Here is a 26,089-nt window from a genome sequence, read left to right as displayed (position 1 = left end):
TTAATATTTTGTACACATATACCTGATTTAAATATTTTCCAGCATAAAAAGTTGTGTACAGCATTTCTTTATTTAAATGTGCAGCAAATGTATTTGGTTCATGTAATTTTTGCCATTTAATATTATTACACCCACCAGGAATTGAATTATTTACTACTAAATGATTGTGTTGATATCTTCCAGTTAAAATTGATGCTCTATTTGGACAACAAATAGGCGAAGCGACAAACTAATTGTTAAACAAATATTTTTGATTAAATTTAATTATAAAAAATTATTACAAAAGTTATATTTTCAGCTTACACAATTTGAAAATGTTGCACCTTTGCTTCCAATTAAATCCAAAGTGTTTTTCATTGGTGTCTAAAGATAACAATTAATTATTGCTAAACGTGTTCATTTTACATAGTACTTTTCTTTTCATAATTACCATGCCATCAAGAAATATATCCAAGTCATCAGCAAGAATTAACACAATATTCTCTGCACTATATGATAATGGTATACAACTTATAAAAACACAAATTAATAAAGTAATCATTTTCTTTCGAATTTTGAACAATCACAGACAGTAAGAAAATAATTATTAGTATAGTGATAGTAGAAAATAAATACGTAAGAAAGGGTATTCCCTCAAGTTCAAACTTATTTAATACAATTTTTTGAAAAAAGTAGAAGGTTATTACACTAAATTAAAAAAAGTTACTTAAATTAAAGTCATAATTACAATTACATAATAATTTTACAATAAATAATACCAATAACAAATTTAAATTATCATGTGATTTGCGCGGTAAAATGAACTGCGTAATGAGACAAATTCTTTAATGAAGACGAATTCACGGCAGAGGGCACTAGTATCCAATAAATTTGTATGTACGTATAAATACATTTATTAACTATCGTGCAAAAAAAAAAAACGTTCAGAAGCTAAAAATAGGCAAAAGTGTTCAAATTAACGTGTTTCATTTATTATCAGTCCCTACAAGGACTGTAAAGTGATATTGAATATTATGGTTGTCATGATCAGAAGTGTCAGAAAAGTTTTCGGTCGTACCAACTGTCATTCGTTGTTTATCAAATTTTATTCTACATTATATTAATTAAATAAACAATTACTCAATATATGATTTGTTTCTTCATAACGAAAAACTATATAATGGATGTTGTGAAATAAATAATATGAATAAAAAAAGGTATTAAACTTTAAAGATTAATAGGTTCTAAATAGATTGGCAATGTGTTATGAGACAGGCCATGGTATCCATTCCCGTGCATTTAATTGTCGCTCACATGTGTCGGTTGTGTGCTGAACATATTTTCATCTATTTATTGTGAATATTTATTAACTTAGTAGTAAAAATGAATATTTCAACCAACGAAGGCAATCCAAATGTATTAAAATTAGTAATTGCAGCTAAAATGGCTCAACAATCTTTTACCGTGAAAACGGTACAACCAAAAGGTAAGAACTTTAACCTCTTCGCTCAGAATAATTTAATTTTTGACCATATGATGAAATATCAAGTGTTTATTTCACCTGGATTTCTTCTATAATACTCGAATATATAAATTTTTTGCGACTTTCTACGCAAATGTTGTATTTATAATTGATGATATCAAACATAGACATATATACATATTGTTTATTTTAAACATCCTTATATTATCCTTAAAATTATTCTGATGAAAACATAATTTGAATTTCGAGCAATGTTTGATATCACAATAAGTATGATTTTCTGTTCAATAATTATTAATTCAATAAGTAATGTTACCAAGAAATTGATTTTTACTTTGTAAATCTTTTATTTTATTAGAAATATAGTAGTATAGGTGTTTAATGTAAATATTTTCATATAATTTTTAAATTGTTTCCATGTATCATTGTTGTAGCTAACATAAAATCAGTTTTCCTATTCTATGCATAGTAAGCTTCTTGGGCCGTTTACCTTTTATTGAACTATCATCCGGATTAGTGCTGTTTAGTACTAATGCAGCAATGCAGCTCTTAGTATCTTCCCCTGAAGATTCAAAAGTTGTTACTAATAAATGGTTGGAATGGGAAGCATCTCAGTTACAGGTAAAAAAAAAAATTATGTATTTTTGTTATATTCACAATAATAATTTAAATTAATAAAAAGTATCAATTTACAGCCATCAATAGCAGTTTATGGTAGTACAGGAACTTATAAAACTGCAAATAAGTCATGTTTATGGTCTTTATTAAAAGAACTGAATATTGCATTAAAAGACAAAAAGTACTTAATTGAGGTAATTTATAATAAATATAATACTAATCAAAGTATAATAATAAAAGATTTAAGATTCAATTAAAACTATTTTAGGATAACAATGATTTATCATTGGCAGATGCTTGCATTTGGGTAACTATATGGTCCACTATATTGGTTACAGACATTGGAAATGAATTATGTAAAGAATATGTATCTATTAAAAACTGGTTATCAAATATTGAATTACTGCCAATTATTCAGGTACAGAAGTAGTCCATTATATTTTATGCTATTGTTTGTGTTACAACTAGGATTATATATACATTTAATTGATTCAGAATTCTCTCAAAGAATACAAATTTCAAAGAGGTTTAAAAGCAATTCTCAGTGTTCAAGCTGTATCTTGGTTTCCTGCTAATACTGCTGTAATTTCTCGATCAGCCCCAAATTCTAAACCAACTCCAAGTGATGTAAGTTTGTTAGAAATAGTATATTACATATTATATAAATTTTTTATTTCAGGTTAGTCCAACTAAAGAAAAAGAAGTAGAAACAATCAGTCAAGAAGAAATACAAAATATTACAAGTAATTGGTCATCTACATCATACCCTGAGATGAAAAACTCTTCCTATCCTGTGTAAGTTTAAATGTGCATAAATGGTTTTATCGAACAGTAAATAATAGATACATAAGTAATACAATTTTATGAATTAATTTTAGATTACCGAAGAAAGGTGAAAAAAATATCCTAATAACATCAGCCTTACCTTATGTTAACAATGTTCCTCATTTAGGAAATATTATTGGTTGTGTTCTTTCTGCTGATATTTTTGCGAGGTTTGCCTTATAATACAAGCATTGTAGTAACATGAATTATTCGTATTTTAATATACAGTTTCTATTTACAGATATTGTAGACAAAGAAATTATAATACCCCGTGTTATTTATTAAATTTTACAATAACTATTATATATTATATTAGTGGCACTGACGAATATGGTACTGCTACAGAAGCTAAAGCTTTAGAAGAAAAGACGACGCCTCAAGCTATTTGTAACAAATTTTTTGATATACACAACGATATTTATCGATGGTTTCGAATAGGATTTGATTATTTTGGTCGTACTACTACGCCAGAACAAACAGAGTAAGATGGGTCTCATACTAGCTGCATCATAGAATGTAATTCTTTGAGCTTTTATTGTTTTAATCTATAAATTATTGGTTACATTATTTTTTTATTACTTTGGTAATTAATTTTTATGTTGCTCTTTTGCAAAAGTAAATCATTAGAGACATTATGTAAATATATTTCATTTTTCAGAATTGTGCAATCATTTTTCTTAAGAATAAAATCGCAAGGATATATATTAAACGAAACGGTAGACCAACTCCTTTGCGAGTCCTGTGATAGGTTTTTAGCGGATAGATTTGTAGAAGGAACGTGTCCAAGGTGCAAATACGAAGATGCACGTGGTGATCAATGCGATGGATGTGGTCATTTAGTGAATGCAACAGACTTAATATCTCCGCGATGTAAAGTATGCAGTAGTAGGCCTATTGTTAAAAAATCGGTGCAGTTCTTTTTAGATTTACCTAAGGCAAGTATTTTTATTATATATTGTATGTAACATTATTTTGTTGCAAGTGTATCATATCTGAAGAAAGAAAATATTCTCTCTACAGTTAGAAGACAAGTTAAAGGAATGGTCCCCAACCGTAGAGAAAGGATGGTCGAGTGTTGCGAGAGTAGTTGCAAAACCGTGGTTACGCGATGGACTTAAACCACGGTGTATAACAAGGGACTTGAAGTGGGGAATACCTGTTCCAGTAGAAGGTTACGAAAATAAAGTGTTTTATGTTTGGTTCGATGCACCTTTTGGCTATATCAGTATTACAAAGAGATACACACAGGAATACGAACAGTGGTGGAAACCTAAAGATGTACAAGTAGATTTATATCAGTTTATGGCAAAAGATAATGTTCCATTCCACGCAATAATGTTCCCTGCTTGTTTAATAGCAGCTAATGAAGGACATACTTTAATAAAGCATTTAATGGCAACAGGTATCAATTTGATATGTTATATCATATTATGTGTCATCCTTAGAGTCAAGTATTAGTGATTAATTCTTATTTTAGAATACCTCAATTACGAAGATACAAAATTTTCTAAATCGAGAGGTATCGGAGTATTTGGAACTGATGCTAGAGATACGGGTATACCAGCTGATGTTTGGCGATTTTATCTTGCATATGTTAGACCCGAAACTCAAGATTCTAATTTCAATTGGGTGGATTTAGCAACTAAAAACAATAGTGAATTATTAAATAATTTTGGAAACTTTGTTAATAGGTATGTGCTCCTTTATAATAGATCAGATATGACTTCTGTCTTTTTCTTTTAGCTTTAATTGTTTAAAAATTCTTGTTAATAAACAGGGCCTTGGTATTTGCGGAAAAATACTTTGACTCTAAAGTACCGCTAATAGAACTTCAAGAAGATGACTTGGTACTATTGGTATTAGCGCAACGCGAATTATCATCTTATGTACATTCTATGAAACAAGCTAAATTACGCGATGGTTTAAAACACGTTTTAGCAATTTCAAAGCATGCAAATGTATATATGCAATTTCAAGAGCCATGGGTGAAAATCAAAGGAACTGATAACGATAAGTAAGTGGCGCGTTGGTTTTTATTACATAATAATATTGTTACCTGTGAGTGTATTTTTGGCATTTTTATACTTGTATGTATACACTTTATATTTTTGAAACATTGAATTTTCTAAGCATTAGAAAAGTTGCTGCATGTTTTGCTTATCTTATTTCGTTATTTTTGTGATTTTGTTAAATTGAAATTCATATTCTAAAATAATTTATTATATTAGAGATTAGAATATCTTTATTTCCTAGGTTCCCTTGTTCAATGAGGATTGCTGTTAGATGACTTAATTTTATGCTGTAAAATAAGTCCTGTAAATTGACTGACTGTTAATCAACTTTCATGTATTAAATTATGTTGCAGGTCTGTGTTACAGTACTTGTGAATAGCACTCGCTTAATAGAACTAAGTGGTGTTATCGTACTCAGTTTGAGCATAATATAAATGTCTGCTTTCTTTTATTGTTCGTAGAAAAAGAGCTGGCACGATCATCGGTATTTGCTGTAATTTGGCATGTCTTTTATCAGCCCTTTTGGCTCCATTTATGCCGAATACTGCTCGTGAATTAAGATCGCAACTAGGATTGGATAATAATCATTACGGTTATATTTCCGACGTTATTACAAATATACTTCCAACGGGACACAAAATTGGTAAACCATCTCCCTTGTTTAAAAAGATAGAAGATAAAGACGTAGAAGCATTAAGAAAGAAATACGCTGGAAAACAAGAAACTGAAAATAACGGTGAAAATAGCGATATAAAGTCTTTGGAAAGTGAAGTTGCAGAACTGGTTGGTAAATTTCTTAAATAATAATCCAAAAAATTAACAGACTATTTACATATGCTATGTATTTCTCTATCTTCAGGGTAATAAAGTTAAAGAACTGGTAGCCAAACACGAAGGTCAGATATTCTCAAATTTAAAGAAAATGTTTACTGATATCATAGGTGAAAAAAGTAAGTCTCCTGAATCGAAAAGTAAAAAATCTGACCTGGTTTTCGTACCTGAGCAAAATGGAGATGCTTCAATGGATGTAGCAAGCTTGGAAGCAGCTATTGCCAAACAGGTGCAATAAAGTAGTATGATTTATTTGATTTTTATAGCATTCTTGTGTAATTAACATTCTGTGCTTCAGGCAAATTTGGTACGTGAATTGAAAGCAAAAGAAGAAAAATCAGTGTGGCGACCTGAGGTGGAAAAGTTATTGAATCTGAAGAAACAATTAGCAGATCTCAATGGTACAGCTCCAGCTCCGACTGACAAAAAATCAAAGAAAAAGAAGTAGATATAGATCGCTAACCAGTACGCAATACGTGTATCATCGTCAAAAATTAAGGAGATTTTGTGTAATAAAAGCTCATTGTTCATCCTCTATTACATTACATATGCACTTTAAAATTACATGAATATCATACGGTATTTTTCACATTTAAGTAATGTAATTCGTATAGTTTATTTAATAAAATTTATTTATACATCATGGAAAACATATAATAATTTTAGTAGTCGAAATATTTTTCCATATTTCTTTAAGTAGAAAAAGCAGAAGGCATTTTATTAATTAGCTACGAATAAGAAATGCGCATCTCTGTAAGAAAGCGCGCACGTAGTATTCAATTTTCTATCTTACAATTAACTTATTTTATTTTACTTGTACTTAAAGTTAAAACACATCTCAAAAAGTCTCTCAACTGTGTATATGTATGTATAACTAGTACCCGCAGTCCACCCTGAATTCATGAGAATCAGAGTGTCCACGGGTATGCGTAGTTCTTAGCTTGGTATCCGTTTTCAAAAATGAAAATTTTCTTTGGAAAAGGATACCAATTTCCAGGTCCCACCACGAGGAGGTGACTACGCAAGGGACCCGACAAAAACAGAGGCCCTACTGGCAGCTTTCTACCTTCAGAGATACGCGTTTCTCATTCGTAAAAAAAAAAAATTAGACATTTTATTAAAAATTCGTGTCTTTAGAATAATTCGCAGTGTCTTTCATTTTCAATAGCAACGTTATTTAAGTACTCGAAAAATTCCATGCTCTTCCTTAATAGAGTATTACAAAATTATAAGAACGAGCCTACACGATGTATTTACTCGCGAGAATCGCGCGCTACTCGCGAGTGAGTACGTCGTGTAATAGCTCGAAAGAACTGAATGATCGAGAATCGATATTAGTGCAGAAAGCATTCTATTAATTCGTTACGAATGAGAAACGCGTATCTCTGTAAGAGAGCGCACACATTGGTGTACAATTTTCTATCTTAGAACGAACTTATTTTATTTTATAAAAGCTATTTAAAGTTAAAACGCACGCATCCCACGATGATAGAATTATTTTCTATTGCCTTATGCTAACTCACTTTATCTTATGAACAACTTAAAATTAAAACGCACACGCATACAGTTCTCAACTTACAATTTAGCTTACTTGTTAGTTTAATTTTCGAAAATGAGAATTTTTAAGAAATTATGAGAATTACCTAAGATTCACGGTAGGATAGTGATTACACAAAAATTTCATACGTTCTATGATTTCTTATTAATTTTCATTGATAAAGAACATCGAGAATTAATATCGTTCCTGATTTTGTAATTTATCTAAAATTCCAAACGATGTCCGTCTAATAGTTTATGGAAACTATAAAATCTTTATTACAAAAGTACATTGTAAATTCGATCATTCGAAAGGGATAAGTTTTTAGAAATGATACGAATTACCTATGGCTTACCAAAGAATGTTCACTAACGAGTTAAGGTCTCAAATTTTATTAGCTACGATTTTCATCTCGTAAAATTATATCATTCCCAATTTTGCAATTTCGATAAGAAAAGTATTACTCTAGCGAAAGTAGTACAATACTTTCTAATTTCTGAAAATTAATGAATTAGGTTATTTATAACAAACATACAAATTATTGGTGTATATTCTCGTCGAATATGGTAAAAATTCAGTCAGTAGACCGCACATTTTCGTCTCTAAACTGGAAATAATATATAATGAATAAAAAAGAAAGAAATATGCAACTTACTATTCGTTTACAACACAGCAGGACATCTGCTCCTCCTCTCAGACCCATGAAACTTTTAGAATTCCCTCAGTGAATCGTTCCAATCCCCTCAGCCTTGAATTTTGATTCCACCAATGGCCACAGTCAACGATTGTCAGACCCACCAGACTTAGGAAGCTGTGGAAGTGTCGCGCGAAATTATGTACGGATCGCGATTTCTTTCAAGTGTAGTTTAATTCGTTGAATTTTATTTAGACCCGAAACCACGAATTTTTATCATCCGTTTGATCCTGCAGTCCATTTTAGATGGGGTATTTAGCAAAATTTTAAGGGTGGTATCAACAGAAAAACAGAAAAGTAAAAAGGGATGAAGCTATTTATTAAACGCGGACGCGACGTAATGAATTCTCGTATCGATCGAAAATAATGGGCATTTGTAATAAAAGTTGACTCTAAATTGAATTAACGCGGTACACTATTGGGATACTCTAATAATGGGAGGGCGTGTGCACCGAGTAGTGCAATAGAGTCCATTCTTCCAGTTCTTCTTTGAATTCTTGGTAGTTCAGCTCCAACATGCATGCAACACATATATAACCAATCACCAAACCCAAAAAAATTCACTCACAATTCGCAGATTAGGCAGCTGGGCTCTGCAACGTGGATTTTGGCTGCATTTCGTCCTTCCTTCCTCTCAGATCGTCATCCTTGCAGTTATTCCAGTCCCTCGGCGTTGATTTTCCAAGATTCACAGACTCACAAATTGTGAGTCACTGTGAAATGGGCGACGCGAAATTGTATACGAATCGCGATTTATTCGAAGTTTAACAGGGGACATCGCGAATATTTAATTAAGTTAGAATTTAAATAGAACACGCGTAAAAATTGAAATGAAATAAACTCGAATTTGTCTCTTTCTCGATTCCGTAAAATAAGTAAATTTGAATAGAAAACGCGAGTTTGTATCTTTCTTGACGATAATTCGGGGGAAATACCAGAGAAACGCGGAAAAATATCAGAGAAACGCGGAAAAATATTCAATAATAAGCGAACTAGGGATGAAGTTATTGTAATACGCGATGCACTGACTCGAATATTTAGAAAAATTGAAAAATTCTCGATATAAATTCGAAAAATAGATTAATTTCGATAAACTAATTTCACGATTTAATTAAGGGTCGGTTGTGACAATATACAACTAACTACTTAACCATATCGCCAAAAAAAGACCCCATTTTTGTAACTCACTGTTCGCAGATTAGGCAGCTGGGCTCTGCAACATAGATTTGGCTGCATTTCCTCCTTCCTTCCTCTCAGATCGTCGTCCTTCCGCTAATCATTCCAGTCCCTCGGCTTTCATTTTCTCACGAGACTCACAAATTGTGAATCGCTGTGAAATGGACGACGCGAAATTGTATACGAAACGCGATCTATTTCAATTTTATTTAGCAGGGGAAACCGCGATTTTATATTATTCTCGATTTTTGTAATGAAGATAAATTTGAATAGAATACGCGTAAAAAAAAACCGTGAATTTATATCTTCCTCGATTCTATAATACAAGTAAATTTCAAGAAAATACGCGACGATGTTTGGGGAGAAGTATCAGTTAAACGCGTAAAAATATTCAATAATAAGCGAACTGGGGATGAAGCTATTATTTCAATACGCGATCCACTGACTCTAATATATAGAAAAATTTCAAAAATTCGGAAAATAGATTTATTACGGTAAACTAATTGAGACGGTTTATTTAAGGGTGGGCATAGTGCACGAGTATAGTGCACTCGTTGCAAATCAGCTCGCACAACGTAAAATACAATAACAAACTAACTACTTAACATGCAAGTCATGCAAATTCCTTGGATAGCTGTGAATTATTAGTTTAGAAAATAACAAGTCGTCAAATAAATTCAATATCAGAGAAAATATCAGAAAAATAAAAGAAATTCGAAAAACTGAAAGAAAAATTTCAAATTAATTTCAATAGCTGTAAGAAAAGTACATATTTATAAAAGTATTTAATTAATAGATATCTGAAACGTCGAAATTTTCATTAGTAAACCTCTTAAATTCACTTCAACGCCCTATTCGACAAGTCTGAAGAACAACGACTAAAATTCGAACGTGGAGTTCCCTAAACCTTCGAAACAATTGCAAAATATTTTATTCGAAGTGGAATATTCAAAGTCCGATCGGGAAAATAATTTTATTTTATTTCTAAACCGAAGTTCGAAGTCGAGCATTTAAAGTCTGATATTAAGTGCCTAGCGAGTACCGGTAATTGTTAAAATTTGATTTTAAAAAAAAGTTTGTCTAATAGGTAACACCTAACTGAAATTCTATTTGATTCTATAGTGTATAAGTTTCAGAGGAAGGTAGAGTGTGTATAGGGTGGACATAGGCTAGCTAGTAGCCCTCGACCACCCTATTCACATCTCAGAACTTTTAAGACTAATTTACCGCGAAGTGTCTAAGGCCCAGTATAAAGGGTGAATGATTTGCGGAACCTCGGCGGGCTCTTATATACCTGCGGTACCCCCTCTTCAAAGTCATTAGCAAAGTCGTTAGCAAAGTCGTCGGTAAGGTCAGGCGAGAAATTTTCGCGGGAGATTTCCGTTATGGTAACACGGTATAATTTATCAATTTTCACAATTTTGTTATAAATTTATACTTCCGACAATTTGTTTTAACATTGCATATAACAATTTATACGTTTTTACAATATTCTTCAACGGAAAAATACGTTTTAATGTTCTCATTACCTACTGGTGGTTAAATTAATTTCGTAAAGATTAACAATATGGCTGACCCATGGTCATCCGTTGAATATCGTTAGTGAACCATCGTGAAGGTAAAATTTATTACGTTAAATAATGTTTTGTACAGTTTAGAAGTTTATTTGACGATTATATCGTAAATTTTCTCTGTTCAGACTAAATTTAATGTTTGCAACGATTAAAAAGAAGGTTGACCTGTGGTCTTCGACTGAACATAACCAAAGTGAAGGTAACATTTATTATGTTAATCAATTTTCTGCACAAATTAAAAGTTTATTTAGCTTCCGTTTGTTATAATACCACGAAGTAATTTATATTATACATTTTCTCTATTTACACTGCATTTAAAGTTTACAAATATTAAAAATTAGATCGACCTGACTGGTCATCGATTAAAAGTCGCCAAACTAAAACTAAAATTACTATTCTCGCCTTCTATATTATAATTCTTTCCCTCTTATTCACTCCTTAAACAATATTTCCATCGTTTTGAGTAACAAAATTAAATATTGCAAAAATAAGCGTATGAAATGCAATACTGAAGGCTTTGGTTTCTCCTCCAGTTTCAATTATTTAAATATTCTTATTAAAATGTGCTTATAAAAGACATTAACAACTACAATATATGTTTCAAAATTTTTAATTATTTAACCATTTCACATACATTCCTCTAACCTTCCCAAAAATTTCAAATACGAGTCGTTAAACTTTCTCGTAAACAAAACATAATATCGTAACAATCTCGTTGCAACATACACACACAATAATACATTTAACCGAACGTTAAGCTTCAAAATTAATAGAAACTTCGTTTATCATAACAAATTACTGTTTCTTAAATGTTTAACGCACATCCGATCAACGTTTAAGTTTCTTCATTTTTCCCTGTTTCGCTCATAATACACGGAAAATCATTTGTTCCATAAAGCAAATAATAACTGATAAGACGATGCCGAAAAGTAGAACAAGTATAATTGGCAACGCTTCGATAATTGTTACACTCGAAACATACTGTTGATCTTCATCGCAGAATGGTGTTCTAGGTTTCCAACGTATTAATTCTCTCTTTCGAATTCCTGAAGTGAGTATCCTGATAAGACTGCAAATAAAATGTAACTAATTCAGCTAAAAAAAGAAAAAACATATTAGACGTAGAAATTAATTCTTCCTGATTTTTGGGTACAATAGAAGTTTCGTTTAAAAAGAACGAAAACAGATCAAGAATCGAAGTAATTTCCATTACTGTTGATGACCATCCGCCATTTTTTTGGAAACTTAAGAAAACCATCGCGATAGAAACTTGGTGGTTTTGAATGAATTATGCGAATAGAGTCGAAAATAATTCATTTCTACACTTGATATATTATTTGAATTTTTATGGATGCTTTTTTGGGAAGTTCTTACCCTATTTTTGCTACCTCTTGAAACTGGCCATGTCGAGTTGACCACACACCTAAAATAGAAGGACGAAGCAAATGCACTTCGGTAAGCTGACAGATCATTTGATTGTCGAAAGTTCGTTCTATAAGTGGATAAGCTTTGAGAGGTTCCGTATGATAGGCGAATCCAGGTTTCATTATTGCTTTCACACCGTCCTTGATCGAATAGTACTTTTTCTCTTCCGGTATAGACTGCCAGTATCTCTTGAAATATTGGATCTCATCTAGAGTAGACTGAGAAAATATTTTTCAGTTGTAAAGAATTATTGTTTAATTATTATCGCAGAACGAAATATTAAACAAAATGTTGTCTTCAGTCATGTATAAAATAATTAAAACACCCACATTCATTATAAGATTCAAATATATTTCCTTGGATGCTCCAAGTTTCATTTTACTTTTCACTAACGAGTATAGTGAATCGTTCATTTTATTCAAAGGAGCATTCAGCCGGGCTGATACTATCGCTCCTGCGTAACAGTTGTATAAAAGTAGACCAAAGATCATGGTCTGCAAAAAAGCAAGTCGGCTTGAAATCTGATTGCTATCGAATGGAAATCCTGTTAATATCGAAATGTGAGTACTGATTATTAATTCCTTAAATTTTTCAAGTTAGCTATAAAAATGTGATACTTTTAGTACGTATAAGAAACAAATATTAGTATTTTTGTAGTTTAGAGTAGATATTTTAATAGTATACCTTGTTGACATACCGCAGCAACAGTTACGAGAACACTATCAGTATCGATATTATCTTTTCCTGCTTTAAAAATGATCCACAAAGCGAGAATTATGATGACTATCAGTAATGAAATCATGTACCAAACAGTCCTCGCGAATGGTCTGAAGATAACGTTCACGTCCATTTTTTGTGAAGGTACGGTGCGAAACATAAAGCAGGTTCTATAAAAAATAAAAACAATCATTCTCAGGAACAGTCGTGAGGTTAAGCACCCAGAGTCGTAGAGGACTGCTCCGGGGTCCAGAGGCCACGCCTTTAGAATCGTGGGTTACGCCCCTGGGTTCGTGGATTCCGCCGAGGACTGGTCTAAAGGCCTCCTAGGCCACGCCCTTAGGGTCGTAGATTTCTTCGAGGACTGCTTCGGGGTCCAGAGACCTCGAAGGCCACGTATTTAAAATCGTGGATCCTTCTAAGGACTGCTCCAGTGTCCAAGCATTTCACAAGCCACGCCCTTAAGGTCGTGAATTCCTCCGAAGCTGGTCCAAAGGCCACGCCCTTAGGGTCGTAGATTTCTTCGAGGACTGCTTCGGGGTCCAGAGACCTCGAAGGCCACGACTTTAGAATAGTGGATCCTTCTAAGGACTGCTCTAGTGTCCAAGCATTTCACAAGCCACGCCCCTAAGGTCGTGAATTCCTCCGAAGCTGGTCCAAAGGCCTCATAGGCCACGCCCTTAGGGTCGTAGATTTCTTCGAGGACTGCTTCGGAGTCCAAAGACCTCAGAGGCCACGTATTTAAAATCGTGGATCCTTCTGAGGACTGCTCTAGTGTCCAAGCATTTCACAAGCCACGCCCCTAAGGTCGTGAATTCCTCCGAAGCTGGTCCAAAGGCCTCACAGGCCACGCCCTTAGGGTCGTAGATTTCTTCGAGGACTGCTTCGGAGTCCAAAGACCTCAGAGGCCACGTATTTAAAATCGTGGGTCCTTGTGAGGACTGTTCTAGTGTCCAAGCACCTCGGAAGCCACGCCTCCAGGGTCGTGGAGTCTATCTAGGACCGCCTCAAAGCTGAACCACACGACCCAGGATTAAACTGAGTGATATACCGGTTGTAATATTGAAAAATACTGTAAAATATAGTAGAATTAATCAAATTTTCGATTACCTTAGAGGCATTACTTGTATCATCACGTCCGCATAAGTGAGTCTGTCCTGTGTCAGAACCAAAGGATAGTAAGCTAAATCAAATTTACGTTCTCTTAAACCAGTTACCACTGGCCCATTCGTATCATTTTTGTCCCAGTAATTTATTTCTAATATTTCGAAACTACAAATCAATCACATTCCGTGTGGATATTAAGTGATACAAGCAGTCTTACTATTAATTCATCTTAAAAATACCGAACAAACATTACCTTAAATTAAATACATCTTGAAGATGAATAACTATAGAGTACAAATACTTGCTAAAGTTGTCTGTATGCATGGTACTGTAGTCTTTGAGATAATCTTCCAGATTTTGATCTTTCGGTCTAAATGCTACCTGTATAAAAAAAAATTGAATTGCTCTGATATCTCTTTCATTTCCCTCTTTCCAACATTTCCGTCTATTTTAATAATTTCAATAATCAACCACCGTCAAATCCAATTGCTACTTACGTAGCCTGCGACTTTCACCTTCGCTTTATGATAATTCCATCGTCTAGAAAACTTTTCTGTAGACAGACTGATCTTCAGTCCATCGTTTCTCGTCCAGGTACCAAGTTTCGTGATATTCAACAAACTACCGCAATGTTTACAATGATTATACACATCGTAAAGAGCGTAGTTGTCGTCTTTCGCCACAGTAATCGCTACGTCCGTGATTATGCTAAACGTGCTGTCGTTTAATAATTGAACAGTGCGATTCATATCTTCCCCAAGTATCAACCATTGGTGCAAATGATCGAACATGTAATAAGTCGAGGCCTAATTGTGATTTTCGAATGTAAATTTTCAAATTAAAAAAATGATACTTAGAACAGTGCTATTTTACCTCGTTAAAGAGTTTCGTCACAACCTCGTCTGCAAACGAACACTGTAAATCCAGGAACACACCTAGATTCCAGCAACTGGTGTTTAAAAATCGTGATATGTTGATGTTTGGACTGAGTTGTTTTATGGACACCGGAATCATGGCACCGTTAAAACGTTTGATAATTTGGTAATCATCTGTTTCGAAACATTTAGCTGAATCACAAGACTGCTTCTCTATCGACTTGTCAAAAATTGCGTAACTTTGAATATGATAAAATAATTATCGCACAATTTCTATTTTTTGGCACAGAATTTTTTTAAATTAGCATTAAGCCTTACAATACAATCAAATAGAAAATTAACGTTTTCAGATCAAATTTTTGTGATTCGAAAGGAATTGATAGTATTTCGCATGAAATACTTGAAAAGAATTTTTCACGAGTTAAAAATATTATCTTATTTTTAAAAATGAACGAATTTATTTGTAGGCCACTCACTTTCGATTTCTCCACAAGAAAATCCAACCACTCTACTGACATTTTTGAAAAGAAAATAATCGTAAATTATACCCCGATTATGCGCGTGAGAGGCGAGGATTAATTGCAGACACAAGAAACACCGAAAAAGCATCACAGTTTACTATGGTTGCTCTTTATTCACGGTTGCAAGTGGAACAATTGCATGAAGAACGTTCGTGTTATACTTTCCAGCAGGCAGTCATTTGTTCCTCAATTTTTTATGAGGAAATATGTCAGCTTTGACGTGATGGCTCTTTAGAAAAGAGAGTAACTGAATTTTTTTTTAGAGCACGGTAGTTCGATATTGTTTCATAACGATTACATGAGTCAATTAGTCGATCAATTTATCCTATATGCATCTCTGTGGAATATTTTTCTTTTTACTTCGATAGAAGCAACACGTGTATTGTACAGCTAATTTTTGATTTTATTTTATCATAATCTTGTACAGGAATATTTAATCTAGGCTCGATATAAGTGATTAAAATTGTTCACTAATTTTTTAATTCAGCAAAGATTATGCATTCATGTCTAATAAATTGTCTCTGCTATTTCCACTGCTGAAGCTTCCTTTTGTTCCAATCCTCTTTTTGCGACATCCTCTGCTTCCTCTGTGAAAGGAAATTTTATCTCTGTGTTTGAAATTGGAGAAAATATTTTTAGTGATATAACAGATAGAAATAATTGTGGTGACTGATCCGCCGGCGATCGAGTCCGACACGCGAGAGGGCGTGTGTGGCGCGACTGGCGCGGCGCGAGCGAGTGCGCACGTGCGTGAGTGTGTGAGCATGAGCGAAAAGCGAAGGGTAGAAGGGGCACGCGGGCCCCGGGGCAAAAAGGCAGTTGAAGGTAGCGCGCCGAGGCTCGAGTTTGCCATGCGACAGTGTATACTTTCTTTTCCTGACGAATTGATCCCACATAATTCACCTGATTGAACGTCTGTAACTGATATTTTCCACGATGCACATCGTTCCAGCCGCGACCATTCCAAAGGCTAGTAAAATTAGGGCAGGTGCAGTTTCGTAAATTGTGATACTCCTCGTGGACAAAGTATCAGGTTGACACTGTGGTTTCCTCGAGGACCAGTGTTTGATTTGTCGGTCTCGAAGACCGGTATTGAACATCTTTGTCAGTCTTAAAGAAGTACGATTGAGTAAATTTAAAATATCGAGTAGAGATTATTGTTATCAGAGATAAGCATTGATTATATTCAAGTCTAATTTTTTTACTGTTCTGGGCTTTTAAAATATTTGAAAAAATTCTAGGGTACTTATCAAAGTCTCTGTTATATTGTGCAATTGTTCGTTAAGTGAAATGTTTAAAAGCTTTTTCGGTAAAAGTAAAAATACAAGAGTGAAATTTCTCTTGGGGCATCAGTTATTCATTATCAGAGATAATCATTAAGTAGAAGAATAAAAATAAAATTTCTCACCATTTAAGTAGAAGAGTAAACATAAGAATTCTCACCCTATTTTAGCTATTTCAATGAACTGTCCATTGTGACTGGCGTACATCCCCATCACAGATTGTTTGAACAGATGAATTTCCGTCAACTCGCAAATTTTATTAGAGTCGAACATTCTTTCAACATAAGGATAGGCTGTATTAGGGTCCGTGTGATACGCTAGAATACCTTGACTAACTTGCCTGATACCCTCCTCTATCGGCAGATATCTTTTCGACTCTGGTAAAGGATCCCAGCGTTTTTTGCGGAAATAATCCGACTCCCAATTCAATTTCTAATAAAAAATATTGTTCACATCGATAACACTAAAGATCTTCAATTTTTATTTCAACCAACTTTCAGCCGAAAACATATTTTTTCACACTCTGTAGGCAAATTGGGTCATTCATGTCTAAACCTAATTTTTTTACTATTCTAAGCTTTCAAAAAATCTGAACACTCTATATGCAAATTGGGTCATTTAAGTCCAAGCCTAATTTTTTTGCTATTCTAAGCTTTCAGAAAATCTGAAAAAATTCTGAAATACTTATCAAAGTCTCTACTACATTGTACAATTGTTCGTTAAATGAAAAGTTTGAAACGTTTTCGAAAAAACATTAAAGAGTGAGAGTGAAATTTCTCTTGGGTCATTAATGACCCAGATTGCCTAGGAAGGATTAAAATGTATGAATAGATGATATAGATAAATAATATTCACGTATAAGAAGTAGTTTAAGTAGGGTACAGCTTCTGCAGCGATTTTTAGATTACTATCAGCAAGAACAGTTACAGAATCTTCCATCATATCAAGGGGTTCGCTCAATCTAGCCGAGACGATACTAGCGGAGTAGTAATTGTACATTATCCAACTGTGTATAGTTATTTGAAAGAGTGCTATACGACTTGGTATGCGTTTTGGTAGAAAATTTGCACCTATGATAATTTCATAGAAATTAAATAATAGCTATTTTTGAAAGAATATTGTTTCCTTGATAAATGTTTTATTGCACACCTTGCTGTGATATAATTCCTATGGACAACACCACTGCTCCGGAATATTTTTCGTTCTTACCAATATTCTCGCGATTCATTATTATTTTCATAATGACTATGGAGAACAATCCGAAAGTTGCGAACACGTACCATGTTTGCCTCGTGAATGGTTTCAGGAAGATTTCTAATTTAATTTTATTGGTCGAGGTGGATAGCAGCATGAAACACGGTCTGATCGAAAGAGAATTTACTATCGATAAAAATTTGATAGAATTAGGATGTAATGGAAATTAAATTTAATAGGAATTTATCTAATTTTTGTTAATAAAAGTTTGAATAATTTATTGATTGTATGCAAATGAGATATTAGAAATTCCTCACCTAATTGGCCACGCTGCGCCAATGAGGCTGGCATAATCTAATCTCTCGGAAACCATAATTCTTGGATTACTGGCGAAATCGATGAAATTCGATCGTAAGAATTCAAAAATCAAACCGTGCACGCTGTGTCTGTCCCAGTAGATGATTTCAGAGGCGTGAACACTGAAAGAGAAAATAAATTCCTTTCGTTTCAAGAGAAAAATAAAGTTTTGTATTTCGTTTTGTATTTCGGGTTACTTTCGAGAAATGAAAAAACCATTAATTCAGACGTGCACTGTGCTCACTTAGAAAATTTAAAGGAAGCAATAGCAATTGAAACGTTCGGGACTTTTAAATAGGAACGAAGTGAATTTTCACCACGATGATGTCAGACGACGACACACTTTTCATTCAAAGCGCGATGAAACGGTGACAAAAAATCGTGCGTCAAGTTTTTATAGGTCGTTGTAAAGGGGAGATTTCCCTTTACAAACTCACTTTCGAATGAATCTCGAAAAAAATTTTTAAACTCCTTAGAGTGGTTTGAATTTGTAAAATTACAAAAAAAAAGCAACTTCAGTTTTTCACTCCGTTTTACAATATCAAAGGATCTTTGGAAAAATTCAGTTGATAAATGTGAAAGTAGAGCCTTCGCCCTTTAAAATGAGCCTAAGTTGACTATTTTACGATGTTGTTTTACCAAGTTACAGCGGTTCAAAGATCGACAATTTTTCAGTCGAAGTTTAGGGATCCTTTAATTTTGTGGAGTAGTATATCGTTATGATGGTACCTGAAATTAAACAGATCTCCCGTATGCAAAATCATAGCGTGCACAAATTTGTGCATGCTGTCTAAGGATCTCGTGTTTATGTCCTGCATGTAATCTTCGAGACGCATATCTTTCGGCCTGTATTGTACCTGAGTAAAACAAACTTGAAATTAGTGGATTAATAGATCTAAATATTTAGACACTCCTTAGCATTCTTAAGACACTCTTTAGGACGTATACTTTATATCAGAGCCGCTTAACTTCTTGCTCACGAGCAAATTTCCCCTCCCGAGGTTCCCCCACTATGCGACTGAGATGGTCCCGCTCGAGTTTATGTTACACATTCTGCGTGTTCGTACCGCACAGTGGGGGAACCTCGGGAGGGGAAATTTGCTCGTGAGCAAGAAGTTAAGCGGCTCTGCTTTATACAATGTGAGAAAATCCGTCCCGAAGACGGTGAAGCCAGGCCCAGCGCGTTCGGTGGGGGTGACTCCGCCCCTTTGGGTCTTTCCCTGGGCGTGTTCGCGTGGGGGAGGACAGGGATTGGCAGGACGACGCGTTCTCATTCTTCCCGAGACCCTTAACGTATACTTTTGCGTGCGACGCCCAAATAAGGTGGAGATAGACTTTCAATAAAATATATTATTACGGAAATATTCAATTAATTAAGTTCAATTAATTTTGCGCCCACCCTACTCCGAGTCAGAGTACTTTCTCACAATAGTATTTATTCTTCGCGATTTCTTAAACCTGTATGTCCATTTTTCTCTTCTTTCTTTTTTGTCCCATTAGGGGAACTTCCCTACGTTATATTTTTTCGCATCAAAAGCTTTACCCCGTAAGAATAAATAATTAAATAATTAAAATCTTCTGTACTTCATGAATTTTGCATTTATATTTTTATTATTTTACTGTTTTCTTTTTCTTCTTTATTTTTTGTCACCTACGTTATATCTTTTTGTACCAAAGGCTTCGTCCCGTGAAAATAAATAAAAATTCTCTATACACCGTCAAATTTCATATTTATATTTTTATTACTCTATTACTACACTTCATCCAAAGGAAACTAGAGAAATCGATAGACAAACTCACCACACCGGATATCTTTAATCTCATCCCATGCATGTTAGCTCTTCTGTTAATTAGAGGCTGCGTTAGGGTTACGTTAAGTCCTGTATCACGCCGCCAAATACCAAGTTGTGTAACGTTTAACGAACCACCGCGATATTTGCAATGATTGTAAACATCGTACAAATCGTAGCCGTTTTTCTTCGATATAGCAACAACCACGTCGGTCACTATGTTGTAAGCACTGTCGTTCAACAGCGAAATGCTATGATTGTAATTAGAATCCAACACTAGCCAGTTGTAGGAATAATCGTACATCCGATATTTCGAGCTCTAAGTTTTACGAAATTTAGAACATTTTTTATTAATTATAAAATAAAATAATTACAGCGTTAAACTTCTGTTATCGGTGATTAGGTTTCTCTTACTTCAGCGAAAATTCGAACAGCAGTTTCATTGCGGCAACGCAAATCAATTACGACACCAACTGTCCAAGCTTCACTTCTCATGAATCTTCGAAAGTCGATTTTCACACTGGGTTCCCTTATTATTGTATAGATATTCGTGGTACTTAATATTTTCAAAAGATTAAAATCACCTATAAATCATACATATCGTCACTTAAGTTTTGTGTAAATATTTTTCATTTCTTTAAGGTGTTAATATCTCCAAAGAATATTCACTGTTTTGGGAATATTTCTTAAAAATCAATACATATTTATCGCAAATAAATTTTTTTTGCAATGTATTATCTCTTATTTGCAAAATTTCAATTATCAAGCCAAACGAAAATCCTCAAGCATCAATCTTTAAATTATCTTTCAATCTGTTAAGAATTTTCATACTTATTTTACACTGTTTCAGGAATATTTCGTAATAATAAATGCATATTTATTCCAAATAAATTTCTTGCAATTTATTTCTAAAATTTCTCTCACTAATGCAAAAAGTACGATTAAGCAACAATCCTCAAATAGTAATTAAAAGTATTGCTCACCTATAGCGTCACCGCAAGAGAATCCCACGACATTTCGTACCTTTTTATGCAAAAAGTAATCGCGAATAAAAACATGATCCTGTCCGCTCGAAATGAAAACAAATTGCAACAGAATGAAAAGGGCCTTATACATCGTGCTAATCTCTTTTCTCAGTCACAAGCATTTGGCACAATTCCAATACCCGGCAAAATCGAACCCCGTTCCACCATTCACGCGCCTTTCTACATTATTTTAATACCATTTATTCTATTCGTCATGCATGAAATGCACGAAGGAGAACCATTTCATATTCTGATATAAACGACAAGCATATCAAATGAATTCGCAGCAATTTGGCAAATTGCTCGAGTCACGAAAAGGATCTACAAAGCCTCCCGATTAATCATTCATTCGGTATGTCCCTTTTCTACCCGTCACATGTCCAATGGAAAACGAAGCTAAATCTCGCTTTGATCGATCCTGTTACCCATTCGCGTTTATTACTATTTATCTCTGTCATAAACCCCCGTCGCGAGAGTATTTCGTTAATGTTCACGTCGGTGGGCTGTCTAAAATATGAATTTTCCAACGATAATCTAGATTACGAACAGGTTAGGTCCGCCGCGAACGGGGAACGGAAGTGGTAGGTTTAAAAATTAATTACGCGCGCGGAAGGTAATCGTGAATTGTCGAGCGACGACGCGACTTTGTTTCGTTGAAATGACGTGTGATCAATATCGGTAATTAATTCGAGACCGATGATGTACAGATACCGCTGGAACGATGTTTATTTTTCATTTATTATCATTTGCAACGTGGACAAATTCTCGCTCGTTACACTTGTTGAACTTTACTCGACGTGCGCGTGCAAAATATTAATGATAATTAAGCGCGATCAAGTACACCGCGTGCGTTGTTGTGTCTAATCAGTGGAAGGACTCGTTTGTTCCGAGAGTAGAAACAAGCTTGTAGTAATTATATACGTTCGACGAGTGGGAATTTTGAAGATTTTTAAGTTCGACTATTCTCTGAAAACTTTGAATCTTTTTAGGGCTTGTAGATTTATGTCTTTCAAAGATGGAAGGTGTAGGGTTCTTCTGATGAGACGCCGTTTTTCTATCACTGAACTTGAGGATCTGGAAGGATAGTTGATACAATTATTTGTACATTTAATATAATAATTTTGTTTCTTTAACTCTAGTGCGGTCTTCGGGTCTTTTTCGACCCATCGCCTTCTCATTTTTTAAATAACTATTTCTATTATCAAGTTTATATTTTTTTAAGATTATATCAGAAATTTATCGTCTAAGTTCTGGTAACGAAAATTGTTGCACACAAGGTCTTTGGGTCCTTTTTGACCCAGAAATCTTAATATAGTCGAACGAAAGAACGCGCTAGAGTTAAGTGAAATTTCGGATTTACCGTGTCGGAGAAATGCGATAGATGATATTCTCAATGATGCAAATAAGGATCGACAGGCCAACAGAGATACCCAAGAACACGAAAATCGGTAGAGATTCGTGAATCGACAGAGGCTCGGCGATAAGTAGAGTGTGTGGACAGAAGGGCTTTCTAGCAGCCCATCGTTTCAGTTCGCGTTCTTGGATGCCAACGTTACGAATTTTAGTCAAACTGAAAAAGTGATACCGTTAGAAAAATCTTTTCACATTTAAATTACCTTCTAAAGTACATAAAGTGATTGTAAATTTATAGATGGGTAACTAAGGAAGTAATAGGAATTATTTTTTTAAGTAATTTCAAGAAAAGTAATTCAATACTTTGTAAATTTATGGGAGAATTATATCTCGAAAATCTGAAGCATAAATGACACTAAAATGATATCTCCTGACATTTTAATACTATTTCTATTGTACACTTAATATTCTCCGCCCTTTTCGAAATACATACATCCATATATGTGCACATAGATATAGATTTTGCAATAGGTCAATCTTGTCGTACCCTACTTTCATCAATTTAGTGAAAGGGCTCCGGTGTCGGGCGTAAAATGCCAGAACAGTGCGGAACAAGTGAACCTCCGTGAGCTCGCAGATACTTCGGTAATTGAACGTCTGCTCGATGTACGGATAAGCGGAATCGATCATCGTGTGATAAGCCAAACGGCCCTCCGCCACGCGATTAAGTCCCTCGTTTAAGGGCAAGTATCTCTGCGACGCTGGTATTTTCGTCCAACGATGGTCGTAGAAGTATCTCACTTCCCTGTCTGGCACCTGTCGTGCAAATATTTATACGTAACTCTTCCAATTTAATTACGGTCATATTCGTTTCCTCGAACTTTTTCCAAATATTTTTCTCAAAATTTGACAACATTTTTGAAAAGATACTCAAAAGACAAAGTTCTCTTTCATTTCTTCGTTGCGAGAAACATGGATATTTGCAACGTCTTTCCAATACATTTTTTGAAACACGGAAAAGTTTTTAGAAAGATATTCGAAAGATCAAATTTTTAAAATTTGTTCGTTTCGAGAAACGTGGATATTTGCAATGTTTTTCTTAAAACTTAGAGAATTTTTCAAAGACACTCGAAAGACAGAGTTTTTAAAGTTCGTTTTCTTAAAATTTGGAAAAGTCTTTAAAAGAATATTCAAAAGATAAGGTTTTTTTAAATTTTCTATAACACATTACCTGAAGAAAAGATCGAATGTACGGCGTCGATTCCATCGCGAGTTTCATATTGCTTTTCGATAAATTAATCAAAGAATCGTTCATCTTCTCGCCCTTATTTTTCAAACGATTCGACACCACGCTCGCCGAGTAGTAATTCAGAATTAACAAACTGAAGAATAGAATTTGCAGAAACGCCATTCGACTCGCGCAACGAGATGGAACGAACGCAGAACCTAATCGAAAGAATTTATAAACAGTTTACAATATTCAACAACCTTCTTCTATCGTTTCTCGAAACTTCTTTTCTCTTGTAAAAGTCGATTAGAAACAATCTTGTACCTTGCTGCGACAAAGCTCCTATTGTGAGCAAAACAGAGAGGCCATAAATCTCCGCAGGATTCCGAATGCCTTCTATTCGTAGAAAAATAATTAGGACAGTCGTCACGATTCCTATCATCGCTAGTATCACGTACCACACCTTCACTGACAATGGTTTCAAAAATTGGCCCGGTTTCATTTTCATCGACGAGATCGTACGAAACATAAAACACGATCTATAAAAGTCGAACTTTGCAAAAGAATATATTTCAAATTCACGCAATGAAAAGGAAACTTTTGTATTACGAACAAGTGTTTATTTTTCGAAAATGTTGGTGTTATAGAATACGTAAGATGTACAAGTGAAAGGCGTGAGAAAGTGGAAAGGCAGTGGTATTGTACCGTATTGGCCAGACTGGCCCAACTATATCTCCGTTGTCCAATCTATCAGCCTTCATAGCAACTGGACTTGCCGAGAAATCGATAAGATTCTTTTTAAAGGCATCGAAAACAGGTCCAGAATTATCCAATCTCCTTTGCGGGTTTATTTGAACAATCTCCGTACTACAAAGCAGAGACGAACTAATAAACAACAACTAATCAGGTTAATTCATCTCACTTGTTGAGTGAAAATTTTCTAATCGTAACTTTTATGTGAAAAAGTATAAAAAATATGATAACTTTTGTATGAGAAAGTATACAAATGATTAATAAATAATTAAGCTTCATTTTTACGTGAAATTGAAAAGATCGGCAAGATGCAGGAGGAGCATGTATAAAAATTTCGATCGGCCAAACTTCGTTTTCATATTGTATTGTAGCATCATATCGTGAAGTGACATATTTTCTGGTTTCAAATTAACCTGTAAATATATGTTCTATGTTTTTCTTGTTTTTATTAATAAATTTATTATTATACACTGTCTGTAGGAATATACATTATTCGAAATTTTAAGCTTCATTGATTGTTGATGGTAATTATAGGAACCAAGTAACTTACTATAAATCCAACTTTAAGTTTAATTCCATGAAGATTCGATCTCCTTTGAATTTTCGGTTGTCTCAGGGTAACGTCTAATCCTGATTCACTGTTCCACGTTCCAAAGTACGTAACATTCATCGATCCCCCTCGATCTTTACACGGATTATACACATCGTATAATAGATAATTACTCGCTGATGGAACAGCGAGTATAACGTCAGTGGAGATAGTAAACGCGTCGTCGTTTAGTATTTCCATTATGTGACTCAGATTTGAGCCAAAGATCAACCATTTGTGCATTTCATCGTACATAGAATACTTTGTTGCCTAAGTGCAACGAGTGTTAGATTTTAAGGAATGTTACAAGAAACGTCGTTTTTTTTTTTAATAATATAAAGAAAAGAGGGTAAAGGAGAATTACAGAAAAATAAGCAAATTTTATGCAATGTAACATGAAAATTTCTCGAAGAAAAGTTACTTACATCTACGAGAATTCTAGTGTATCGCCTACGATCGCATCGACAATCCAAGAAAATACCCAAACGATGATACTCCGCTCTTAAAACCTTCCTGACATCCAAACGCGATTCAACCGCGGAATTCAACATCGAAATGTATGTAGTATACATGTTGTTAAACGTTTTCGCGAGTTTAAAATCATCTGCTTTCCATAAAATAGAAAGAAGAATATACACGGTCGAATTAAAATAAGATACAATAGATTTATACAAAATGTTTGTCTGCTACGCACTTTCCATGTTGTCGCAAGAGAAACCCACGATTCTTTCCACTTTTTTGAATGCGAAGTAATCACGGATAATGTCATTTTCATTAGCGGACGAAGTAGCAGTTAATTGCACCGTTAAAAACAACAAGAAACAAGCTCGATTCATCGTACAGAATTATCTCTCAGGGAAACATTCTCAATGCAACATTCGACGGGTCTTGCGCCGATACTCTTCGTGAATATTCAATTATCTCGTTAATATTGCATTTCTATATTTATTAATCACAACACTACCTTGAATTATTAATATAACAGCCGCTCGTATTTCTCTATAACAACGGTTCACTTGCGTGATCCGTCATTGTTTCTGGATATCTTAATAATATTCGACGATGATGAATGATGACAAAGTGCACACAAGTTTGAAGTCAACCAATAGAACGTTTATTCTCGTTTCACTCTGCGTCAAAGTA

The 26,089-nt window shown here is 34.2% G+C and overlaps 4 protein-coding genes across 4 annotated transcripts in view; 1 reads left to right on the top strand and 3 right to left on the bottom strand.

The window, feature by feature from the left end:
• Positions 1-541, bottom strand: part of LOC108578696 (N-acetylglucosamine-6-sulfatase-like) — a 2,592-nt gene extending 2,051 nt beyond the window's left edge. The window contains exons 1-3 of the mRNA XM_017942073.1: positions 431-541; positions 304-363; positions 8-229 (exon numbers count right to left, since the gene is read on the bottom strand). Coding sequence (XP_017797562.1) covers positions 8-229; positions 304-363; positions 431-541 — 393 coding nt within the window. The remainder of the gene's footprint in view (positions 1-7; positions 230-303; positions 364-430) is intronic.
• A 759-nt stretch (positions 542-1,300) lies between these two features.
• Positions 1,301-6,196, top strand: LOC108578751 (methionine--tRNA ligase, cytoplasmic). The gene is made up of 15 exons (XM_017942137.1): positions 1,301-1,465; positions 1,932-2,083; positions 2,158-2,274; positions 2,349-2,498; positions 2,576-2,707; positions 2,760-2,875; positions 2,959-3,075; positions 3,147-3,386; positions 3,564-3,840; positions 3,926-4,307; positions 4,383-4,596; positions 4,683-4,919; positions 5,379-5,700; positions 5,777-5,977; positions 6,047-6,196. Exons 1-15 carry the CDS (start codon positions 1,363-1,365, stop codon positions 6,194-6,196), a joined length of 2,910 nt encoding a protein of 969 aa, XP_017797626.1. The 5' UTR covers positions 1,301-1,362.
• Positions 6,197-11,820: 5,624 nt separating this feature from the next.
• Positions 11,821-21,114, bottom strand: LOC108578695. Its single transcript, XM_017942072.1, has 17 exons — positions 20,982-21,114; positions 20,413-20,582; positions 20,009-20,317; positions 18,938-19,065; positions 18,169-18,330; positions 17,807-18,018; positions 17,513-17,727; positions 16,818-17,089; positions 16,278-16,484; positions 15,874-15,955; positions 14,476-14,784; positions 14,232-14,359; positions 13,982-14,143; positions 12,839-13,041; positions 12,484-12,698; positions 12,104-12,372; positions 11,821-11,824 (listed from the first exon to the last, which is right to left on the bottom strand). The coding sequence occupies exons 1-17, from the start codon at positions 21,112-21,114 to the stop codon at positions 11,821-11,823; spliced, it is 3,180 nt and encodes a 1,059-aa protein (XP_017797561.1).
• An 868-nt stretch (positions 21,115-21,982) lies between these two features.
• On the bottom strand, positions 21,983-26,020 carry LOC108578694. Its single transcript, XM_017942071.1, has 10 exons — positions 25,641-26,020; positions 25,372-25,550; positions 24,908-25,216; positions 24,643-24,785; positions 24,310-24,471; positions 23,929-24,143; positions 23,608-23,822; positions 22,924-23,192; positions 22,384-22,593; positions 21,983-22,097 (listed from the first exon to the last, which is right to left on the bottom strand). The coding sequence occupies exons 1-10, from the start codon at positions 25,780-25,782 to the stop codon at positions 21,983-21,985; spliced, it is 1,959 nt and encodes a 652-aa protein (XP_017797560.1). The 5' UTR covers positions 25,783-26,020.
• Between the last annotated feature and the right edge of the window lie 69 nt (positions 26,021-26,089).

Source organism: Habropoda laboriosa, unplaced genomic scaffold (assembly GCF_001263275.1).
Source record: "Habropoda laboriosa isolate 0110345459 unplaced genomic scaffold, ASM126327v1 scaffold28, whole genome shotgun sequence".
NCBI classification, from domain to species: Eukaryota; Metazoa; Arthropoda; class Insecta; order Hymenoptera; family Apidae; genus Habropoda; species Habropoda laboriosa.
This window is presented reverse-complemented; position numbering and strand designations above follow the sequence as displayed.

Bases quoted from the DNA above. Each gene is read 5' to 3' on its own strand.
- LOC108578751 (XM_017942137.1), top strand. From the start codon at position 1,363: ATGAATATTTCAACCAACGAAGGCAATCCAAATGTATTAAAATTAGTA. The intron at 1,466-1,931 runs GTAAGAACTTTA...TTCTATGCATAG, and splicing joins GAAAACGGTACAACCAAAAG to TAAGCTTCTTGGGCCGTTTA. The intron at 2,876-2,958 runs GTAAGTTTAAAT...AATTAATTTTAG, and splicing joins AAAAACTCTTCCTATCCTGT to ATTACCGAAGAAAGGTGAAA.
- LOC108578695 (XM_017942072.1), bottom strand. From the start codon at position 21,114: ATGTATAAGGCCCTTTTCATTCTGTTGCAATTTGTTTTCATTTCGAGC. The intron at 20,318-20,412 runs GTAAGAGAAACC...CGTAAAACTTAG, and splicing joins CTGTTCGAATTTTCGCTGAA to AGCTCGAAATATCGGATGTA. The intron at 18,331-18,937 runs GTACCATCATAA...TTTCTCTTTCAG, and splicing joins GGAGATCTGTTTAATTTCAG to TGTTCACGCCTCTGAAATCA.
- LOC108578694 (XM_017942071.1), bottom strand. From the start codon at position 25,782: ATGAATCGAGCTTGTTTCTTGTTGTTTTTAACGGTGCAATTAACTGCT. The intron at 23,193-23,607 runs GTAATGTGTTAT...TTTGCACGACAG, and splicing joins ACATTCGATCTTTTCTTCAG to GTGCCAGACAGGGAAGTGAG. The intron at 22,098-22,383 runs GTAAATCCGAAA...CTATCCTTCCAG, and splicing joins TATCGCATTTCTCCGACACG to ATCCTCAAGTTCAGTGATAG.